Source organism: Echiichthys vipera (assembly GCF_963691815.1).
Source record: "Echiichthys vipera genome assembly, chromosome: 3".
In the NCBI taxonomy this organism is placed as follows: domain Eukaryota; kingdom Metazoa; phylum Chordata; class Actinopteri; order Perciformes; family Trachinidae; genus Echiichthys; species Echiichthys vipera.
The window spans coordinates 31748456-31758660 of NC_139828.1; the positions used below are offsets into that span (position 1 = coordinate 31748456).

The 10205-nt window shown below is 41.3% G+C and overlaps 1 protein-coding gene across 3 annotated transcripts in view; it reads right to left on the reverse strand.

Annotated features, from left to right (window-relative positions):
• Positions 1-7238, reverse strand: part of mcf2l2 (MCF.2 cell line derived transforming sequence-like 2) — a 155853-nt gene extending 148615 nt beyond the window's left edge. For all 3 annotated transcript variants that reach the window (XM_083911079.1, XM_083911078.1, XM_083911080.1), the window contains exon 1: positions 7134-7238. In XM_083911079.1, the coding sequence (XP_083767205.1) occupies positions 7134-7149 (16 nt within the window). In that variant the 5' untranslated portion in view covers positions 7150-7238. The remainder of the gene's footprint in view (positions 1-7133) is intronic.
• Between the last annotated feature and the right edge of the window lie 2967 nt (positions 7239-10205).

Consider the following 10205-nt stretch of genomic DNA (forward strand, 5'->3'; position numbering starts at 1 on the left):
TCTCCCTCTGAGGAATGCAGCATTGCGTGCAACTGCCTGGATGCTGCTTCACCTTAATAACAGCCGCTACCAGAAAACATTCATCTCACTCATTCTTTCTAAAGTCTTGAACATCAAAATAGCCTACAGCTGCTGCTGAATAAGGCATCTAGAATAAATAATCCTTTGGGCATTTGACCTCAGATCCATGGAGTCCCCAGATAACCCTCTCTCTCTGCCTCTGTCTCTCTTCCTCTCTCTCCTGTATCTTTTCCTCTTTTGTCTGATTCTGTAAAGTGTGGGTAAGAAACTAAACAGGTCTCCTCAGCAACATATCAACAGTAAATTCTATTCCAATAGGCCGCACTTTGCGGCCTGTGCATACAACTGATTATCAGTTATAAAAATACAAACACCTTCCTCAGTGTAGAATTAACTAGAAAAAAGACAAAACTCAGACACTTACAATAAATGAAAATGTCCTTCAATACATAAAAAGAGTTGTGAACATCACGACAGGTGCAACAGGCACTATTAAATAAATTGATAATAGCTTGAAACATCTTACAGAATCATCAACAGAATTAAACATCACCATAACAGAAAACGCAGAGACATACTGTACAATAACAATATATAACCATTCCACTCAGCCTCTGTGGTCCACTGTGCTCCTCAAACTCAAAAGGTTTTGATCTGACTGGCACATCCAGGAGTTTTGTCAAAAATGGCACGATGGTCTTCTAAAGTTAAAACAGCACAGAAGTCATGTTGGCAGATCCACCATGAGCATTTTAGCATGTTAGACAGATCCAGAGTGCCACTACTGTACAGGTCATGGGCATCATGGGCGTGCTAATTTATGTTTCCATTACAAGTTTAATGCCAAGTCTCTCAGTGCCGCACCCGAAATGGACCTTCGCCCGACCCGCCTCCAAGCGGGCTAAGTAACGTCAACCACAGCCAACACCCACCCCAGAGAGAAAGACGTTTTCTCAGCTGTCAGCTCTCTATACTTTTGTAGGTTCTAACTGAATCCCTGTAATTTGAAGTCCAGTTTCTGTCACGTAAATTTGAGCAAAACTAACTTGATTGTTGGGCCAGTGAGTGCTGATAAACACAGCTTGGCAACATCTTGGCAACAGCTTGACACCAGCTTGGCAACAGCTTGGCAACGTGTAGTCCTGCCCATGGCCCTTATTGGCTTATCGTTGCTTACAGTGCTCATTGGTTTGATCCTTTTGTTAGTCAAGGAATTAATCCGTCAGGTCTGGACCCAGGTAACGTTTGAAATATTGATGACATCACAAGCGACAACTTTAAGAAATACTACATCAGAAATTAAACTGAAAGGACCCTGGACAAAAGGCTGAACACCAGGCCAAAACCAATCACAGCATTGACTGGGAAGGGGTCAAAGGTCATTGAGTGGACAACTGGAGAAAAAAATCAAGGAGGACTGAGACCGTCTTTGAACACAGACAGACAATACACTCTCCCCACATTTACAACCAGCTGAGGATACAGCTTTGGTCATGTGATGACTTCTGAGCGATACGCACAACAGCTGATGAAGACTGAGATGGTTGAAAAGGATCAGAATAACGTGACTTTGAATTCCTTTTTACCCCCTGTGAAATCACAATGGTAGTATTGCGTTTGTTCTTGACTAGTGTCTGGCGTTCTAGTGTACTGCATCGCTATTATGTGGGACATTGTTTTCACATTCCTTTTTAATGATAATTTTAATCATATATTAATTATGTGTTTTTTGACACCAGACACACGAGGCATCGAAAACTCATTAAATACTACTGGTACAACTTGGAGTCTGTGCAAGTATCGGGGCTTTGCGGGGGCTTGTGTTATTATCTACAGAGAAGAATTTACTTTATTCATGAGTTTCTAACATTGATGGTTCAACGTTAAATGTAGTGATGGGTAATGTTAAATGTACTGATGAGCAATGAAAGTAGCCAAACTGCTCAGGACCCAAACAAAACAAACCCGACCTTGACTTTTGTTTTGGATGTTCATATACGTGCAGGATTTTGGAGTTTACCCTCTTGCTTGCTGTCACTGTAAGGGGTTATGAGAATGTCTGGCTCAGGTAAACCACACACTGCTGTGTTGATACAGCCTGATTAAAGCACTGAATAATTAATCTATTTTTTCAGTTCATCTCAATTATTCAAGTATATTTTTTTTAAAACTGATGCAGTTCTCCAAACATTTGGTGCAATCATTCTATCATTACCTGTGCAGTAGGTCGGCAACACTTCATTTGTCCTACAAAAAGCAGTTACTCATTCAAAACATTTAATCCATGTTTAAAGCAAATTATTTCATCAACAATCACTGCCACCAAAATGACATGTTCCTTTACCAGGACTCGAGTCAAGAAAGTCACATTTCTAGGGAAGTGGGCCAAGTCTACAGAAATTGTATTTCTAATTTTAAATGACAAACAGTAATCCAATGGTATAGTCACATATGAGCTACAGCCATCTGGAGGGATGAACACTCAAAACAACTGCCAGCTTCAACAAAATGTCTACATTCACAGTCCCAATTCCCCTCAGCCTCACCTGTACTTTGTGTTTATTAGCAAATGTTAGCATGCTAACACATGAAACAAAATGGTAAACAAAGTAAACATGAACTGTGCTAAACATCAGCATGTTAGCAATGCAACCCGTCCTCATTCTAACTCATCACATACAGATGCTTTGTCAGGACCCTTTGGAGTCCCTCCCTGTTCTGGGTAGTCCTGCGCGTCAAACTGTGACACACCACTAAGGTCACTGTTTTAAACACAGGGACCATGTGGTTACCGTTCTGAATTAAAACAAATCCACATGGTTGGGTTTAGGCAGCAAAACCAAATTTAAAATAAGTGTGTTTGTAATGTAACTACAGTGATGCACAGGACAAGAACCACTATTGCCTGGGTAAAAGTCCTGTGTTTGTTTGACACATCCACCACCTCTGACAGCCTGGTTTGTTTCAGACAGACGCTCAGGGTCTAATGTTGAGGGCTATGTAAAAATGGCGGTATTTGACGCCCTGGGATCGAGAATGGGCTAAGCATGGAAAAGACTCAACTGACTTGCTGGATGTGCATACAAAGAAGACCTTAATCCGTCCCATCTCAGCCTCCGATTGGCTCTTACCTTCAAGGCATCTGCTAGCTTAACCTGGCTATGATGGGGTCTGTGAGCATGAGCTGCAATTACATAGCATATTCTTCATGACATCATAACTAGGTTAGGCTAATGTTAGCATTTAGCAGGAGCCACACCTTGAAGGGTATAGCATATCAGAGGCTAGGGGTCGGTCTACCTGCAAGATCTTCTGGGTATGCGCATTCAGCGAGTCAGTTTAGTCTCTCCCGGCTGTGCATTGCCATAGTGAGAATGTTAGCATACTGGCTATAGCATTTAGCACCACTGTAGGCCGACAGATGCTAGCATGCTGTTGTGTCACAATAACAGCTGAGACCATGAGCAATCACCTGCACCTTTGCACTTGTGAAGCTCAAACAAAAACGGGCTATAGAAGCTTAAACACCACACAAATGGACATTTTGGAGTGTGGCATGAAAGATGAGGCGATGTGCAGACATACTTTCTAGTACAGTTGATTCAGTCTCCTGACACACCCCAAGGAAGTGGTGGTAAGACTCCATCTCAGCGGTGGAGATCCGTACGGTGGAATAGGCTGGTCCATATTTACCACAGCTTGCACAGCGAGACGGGAGGGTCTGGCATCGTAGACTGCCTGCAACGTCCATCTCCAGTTATTTCTGTACCTAGCCTGTGTCCCTACCTGCTGTGTCTACCCATCGAGCCTACCCTCTGGCCCTGCAGCAGAGACAATGGAATAATCCATGTTTTCGCCATGTTTCTACAGTCTGTCAGACAACAGTCACACAGTTTGTAGCAATGCCACTGCAGCTTTTGCTGCTATCTTGCATTTGTCCCTCTAGAGCCCCCAAGTTGCCTCTAGCCTCCCTGCTTCTATCTGTCTGCCTCTCTGTCATAATCTCTGTGTTAGAAAGTAAAGCCTATTACAGGAGATTTGCATATGTCTGCCTGTGTGACTTCTACAAACACATATAACTACAACCTGCTTTGAGAGGGCGACTCCACAATGCTGACTGGATTACAATACTGCATTTGATGCTGACGCACACTCAAGTCTCTGCAGCTTTTTCAAAATTCCTCACGGAACACAACTTCAAAATAATTTGCATGTGGCTAGGATTAAGTAGGCAACTCATGTAATTACAATATCATGTCAACAAAATCTTCTTTCATCTATTAAACTACTGCCTCCATTTCTCATGAAAGCAAATCTGTGGATACAGTAGCAACTAGGCTGGAATAGCAACTAGGCAAAAAATTTATGAATTTTTGGCAATTTATTGTAAACCCGTTTGGGACATTAACACACAAAGTCAACTAGAGTCAGACCGATAATATCGGCTGTCACGTATAACAGTGCATAAGTTTTCCAATATTAAAACAAACTTTTTTACAGAACATATAATGCAGAAAAAAATGCTTGGGGTTAGAAATGATGTCAAATGGTGAATTATTTTATTTTCTATGTATGCTTCATTTAAATGGTCAGCAATTGACTAATACGGAACATGATGTTAATTTAGTTATCTATTTTATTTGTATTTATTCTTTATTTAAATGGTGAGCAATTGACTGATGCTGAACATGGACACGTTTATTTAGTTATCTCTTATATATGTTTTATGCTTTGTTTTGTCACTGTTCATTTCTAGAATTGGTTGACGGTGTAATACAGTGTATGTATAATGTATAACAACAAAATCGATGCACAATCCACAAAGAAAAGGTCTATTTTCGTGCCAGCTCAAAATTCACTATATTGGTCACCACGTCGGTCAGATTTCCCCCTCTAACATTGGTTTCAGTCTCAAAATCCATATCAACAGACTCCCATACACTGTACTGTTAGTCAATCAAATCACACTGATCTGTCACATACACAGTCATACACAGTAGCTCCAGGAAGCAAGTGATAAATCAAAAATATATAATCAGAAGCAGAACCACACATCCAATATCAAATGACGAATATAAATATAAAGTGGCTCATGGCAGATAAAAGGGACTATGGCATTCAGTCTATAGTGACACTGACTTGTTATGATGTCACAGGGGGGTTGGCAGAGGGAGACAGAGTTCAGTTCAAAACTGTTTTTGAATCTGCAGTGCGTGTCTTTAGTGACCTATGCCGTTTTCTTGAGGGCAGCAGAGTGAACAAGTGTTGACAAGGGTGTCATTTCTTTCACAATGCCACCGGTCCTGCTGCGGCACCTGGACTGGTAATGCCCTTCATAGGGGACAGGGGGAGGCCTATATAAAGATTCTATAAGATAGAACAGAATACTAGACTCAATCATCGAGTGATTTTATCTATGGTGATAGGTATTTATTGTGTTGGTTTGTTGGTTGTATGATGCCGCCTAGTTACCTGGACTCCTGCATCTTTGCTATCATCCCATCAAGGACCACAATGGCAATAAGTCTAAGACTTTTGTTGTGGTCCCGTATGATTTGATAATATTCTCCTCATAACGTAAGATAAACAGTGCTTTAGATGTAATCCCAACATACAACCCCTCTTAAAAAGATCTATCCTAAGTTGTTTTGAATCCGTTCAAATTTTTTATTCAACACACAGTGCAGAGACATCTCTCCCCAAAGTCAAAAATGTGAGCTTCTCTAATATGCAGATTCAGGGCTCCGTTCTCATTTCTTCTTGATATCAGTGCAGCATTCTATATGATAGCTCATGAAATTCTATTAAATCATTTGTGGGATTGGGTCCTATCACATCCTACTCGTTGCAGCTTCTATTGTTCCAGCCTCAGTCACGGCTACAGCTGGTTCAGAATTCTGTTGTCAGGCTTTAAATGGGCATTACACCTGTCCTAGCATCATTGCACTTCCTTCCTCTGGATTTTAGAATCATTTTAGAACATTTTATCACTTACGTTTAAAGCACAACTTGGACTGGCCCAAGAGTATATCATGGATCTCTTAACACCCTATGAGACTGAACCTGCTCTGAGATCATCTAGTCTGCTGCTGCTTCTTCTTCTTCTTGTTGCAGGTCCAATGTTGTGACCAGAGTGGAACAGCCTTTCGCTGTCAGGGCTCCAAAACTTTAAAATGCACTTCCTGTTCAGATAGGATTATCTACATCTGGATCTACCTTTATAAAGCATTTTTAGGATGGCATTTTTCTAAGGTCTCAATAGCATGTGTCTGTAGGTGTAAAGCATGTTTATGTGCATAAATGTGGTGAAGTATGTGTACAGAGCCTGTGTGTATAGGCATAGTGTGTCTATTATTGTATCCTGTATATTTATACACATTTGTCTTTATTGCCTTGTTATACTACAGTGTTGTGTGATCTGCTCTTTTTTAATAATTATTAACTTATTGTTTCGTCTTAAGAAGCACTTTGTACCAAATGAAATGTACAATATGAATACATTTATTAGAATTATTAAAATGAGGAACTATTTAATAATTATAATTCAATAATATAATATACATCATTCTGAATGGGCCATTCTGCATAATAAGTACTTTTACTTTTGGCACACAGTATATTATGATGCTAATACGACGTTTGTACTTTTACTTTAGTCAAACTTTAAATGCAGGACTTTTATTTGTAACAGAGAATAATATGGTACTGCTACTTTCACTAAGATCGATGTACTTTATCTATCACCGTGTAACTCTCAGGGTCAGAAAGTCAGGGAAAACAATGCAACAATTGGTGTGAAATGATATATGTTTCATGCAACATATTTTACTCTCTCTCTCTCTCTCTCTCTCTTTCGCTATATATATATATATATATAAATATATGTGTGTGTGTGTGTGTGTGTGTGTGTGTGTGTGTGTATATGTATTATAATTATCTATTACATAATGTATTTGTCAGTTTAATGTTGAAGCTGATACAGATGGAGCTGCATAATCAAAATCTACAATGTAAGGCAACAATAGTGCAATAATAACAAAAACAATGCATATCCAATTGAGTTGAATTGGATCATCACACTCTCATGTGTAGTAAATTTGTTCAGCACTTACACATTACTGATCCCATGCTGCTGCTGTTCTTGCTCTGAAACAATCCACAGAGGAGGGGCCGAGCCTCACGGCTAAACCAGCGTCCAAACTGACGTCCACAGCCACATAACATACACACACATACACATGCACAGATGACACTACAGTTCAGTCCTCAGGGCTGCCTGGTCTCCCTCAACACTGCAGGAGAAGCCCTCCTCTTTTGTGTGTGAGAGAGAGAGAGAGAGAGAGAGAGAGAGAGAGAGAGAGAGAGAGAGAGAGAGAGAGAGAGAGAAGGAATGTAAATGTGAATGTTTTCGTCAGAGCAGGGTCTCAGCCTGTCCGGGCTGCCTTGTGATCTGCTGAGCCGCTCAATTCTTACCACGGTTTACACAAATATCCTCAACAATACTCCCATCAGGCAGCAGGGACTTCCCTTCTCCTCTGCATCCTTCCCTGTTCACTCCCACCTTTCCTTCCACCCTCCTCCCTCTTCTCTGTCCCCCCAGAAAGATTCTGAGGTGTTTTATTATATAGTGAGAGACCATGTGGAGAACAACCTCGAATGTGCTGTCTCCATTTTATTATTTTTTTATCATGTCATCGACAGTGATTTCCAACCAGGGGTACTTGTACTGCACGGGGTACTTCTGCTAATGTGAGCTTCGAAAGACTGTAGACCAGCTCACTAGTTTGATAAAATGGAAAGTAGGATTTGATTTAAAGAATATGCCTGCAGCTGTAACACCTGAACACATTAGTTGAAACAGGTAGCTAATAGTAATGAGGAATGAACAATTCAAATTTGCTACTAGTAATGGATGACCAAGACTACAGCTTCCCCTAAAATGTCACCAAAAAAACAAAAAGGGGGGGGTTGAAATATGTACTGCTGTGTGTACATTTCATTGACTAAATATGCGCTAGAAAGCCTTCATCTTTAGTTCAGAATCAGCTACTTATCACAGGTAATCATCCACAGGGAGACACGTTTTCCTGTAACTGCACAACTTTAGTGTTGTTTTGGTCGACCATCCGCAGCAGCCGGCAATATTGGAGCCTGAAAACAGGATCTTTTGAAACCAGGTCCCAGAGTGGGATGATTTAAAAACGACCCCAATGGCGTTGTCGTCTGGACGGTTAAACCTCATTCTTTATTAAAAGATGTCGTCATGGCCCCACATCTGACCTCTAACCCCGCGGCGTCACATAACAACATCATTGCTGCTGCGTGAGAGGAGAGAGACGGACCCATAGACTGTTTACTGAACTGGACTCTGAGCCACATGCATGGGAATGAATTAGGCCCAGCACAGATTTCTCCCCTTTCCCTGATGCTCTGAATAAGGAGCTAAACTGCTCTCTAGTCTCTGTTTCTTGATCCAGTTCTAAGAAGGTTTGAAAAGTCTCTAAATGTAGTGAGAAAGTGGCGCCTGTAAGTGCTTTGGGACGGGGAAGGGGCTCCCAGCAGCACCCTCTGCTCATTGAGGACACTAACTGCAGAGTGATTGGTGCATCAGAGTCCAGAACAGCACCAAAGTCTCCACTAAGACCAGAAACAGGGACACATTTGTCTCTAGGATGGAGGAGGATTTGGAGAGAAACTCTCCGGTGTTTGGATTCTCCACAGCATCTCCCCGTCTCTTCTTCTCTGTTGTTGGTGTATTTCTGTGGCAGTTACAGCTCCACATCCAGGCCTGGCATGTGTACTACAGTGTTTAGAGTCAATTTCACTGGTTTCATGTGGACGCAGAGATTTCTTTAGTCGAGTCCGTGTGGACAGAAAACTTTTTAAGAAAGACAGAGAAAAAAAGGTAGTTTCTGATCATACGGATGTACATTGTGTTATTTGTAAAATTCAAAAAGTCAGTTGAAGAATTTAAAACATCAGTCAGAGATCAGGTGCTGTGGGGACTCAGTGTGTTGTTCAAGAACACTTCACCCCGATGAATGATTACCAACAGAGTCTGAATCAGCTTGACCAGTCAAAAAGCAGTCTCTTTATCAATCAACAAGTGTCCCAACTGTGTACTGCAATAATCAGCTGCAGGGAGGAGGTATCATTACATCATGGATTACATCATTGCAGGTCTTGGCTACCTCACTGAGAATGACCATCTCCTGTTGGAAGCAGTTCAGAGTCACGGAAATGAAATGATGACCCAGGCCAATCATTTAAAGTCCTGTGAGGATCCAAACGATGAGCACATGAGCACGTTAGTGTGTAATGACTCACTGAAAATGTCTACCGTTAGTCTATGACGTTTCATGTGCTACCTTCAGCACTTAAATAATTGATGATCAGAACATTCCCACCAGTCCCTCAGCTGAAAGGAGCAGCTGTTGTTTTCTGCTTTCTGTTTAGCCCCAGTTATTATTTTGAACAAGCTGCTTTTATTTTGTCACGCAAAAAACACTCTGATGCCTATAGGCTGGCCTAGAGCAACACTGACAACAGTGCCTGAAATGAAGGAATGGGAGAAAGCCTCTGTAGTTGTCAAAAGCCCAGGACTTAAATTCTGTATAGGTTTTCAGAGTTATATTATAGGTTTATTCTATCATACAGTGATTTTGTAACTAGAAGAACTAGCCTCGCGCAACCATCCTGATCTCTCAAGCTCCATTGTATTTTACTCTCAGATCAGTCTGGTAACGTGCGGTGGAGAAAATTTGAAGAAACTTGACCAGCGACCTAACCAATCAGCATTGGTTTATCAGCATTGGTTTTGAGGTGGCTCGAAGTGTGATGCAACAAGAAGCTACTGTTCAGTGTAAACAATATGGAGGCCGCTCACTAACTCTTTTTTCTCTGTGATCCTTCTGTTGAATATGGACCGGGCTCCTGAAATTGGGCCTTTGATCCGTAAATTCACGTTACACAAACGAAAAATATCCTTTACCCACATGTTGTTTACTTTCTGTACTTTTCCCTGACGCTGTTGGCACGTCATATGCTTTGTTGATTGTGAAAGAAATTCTCTGGAGTCCTCAGTGTTTCTCAAATCATGTCTTTACTAAATACTGCATGCATACAGGAGAGAAGCTACCGCAACTGCCGGGTCTCAAACCATCTCTGCCTGTCTCCAAATCTCT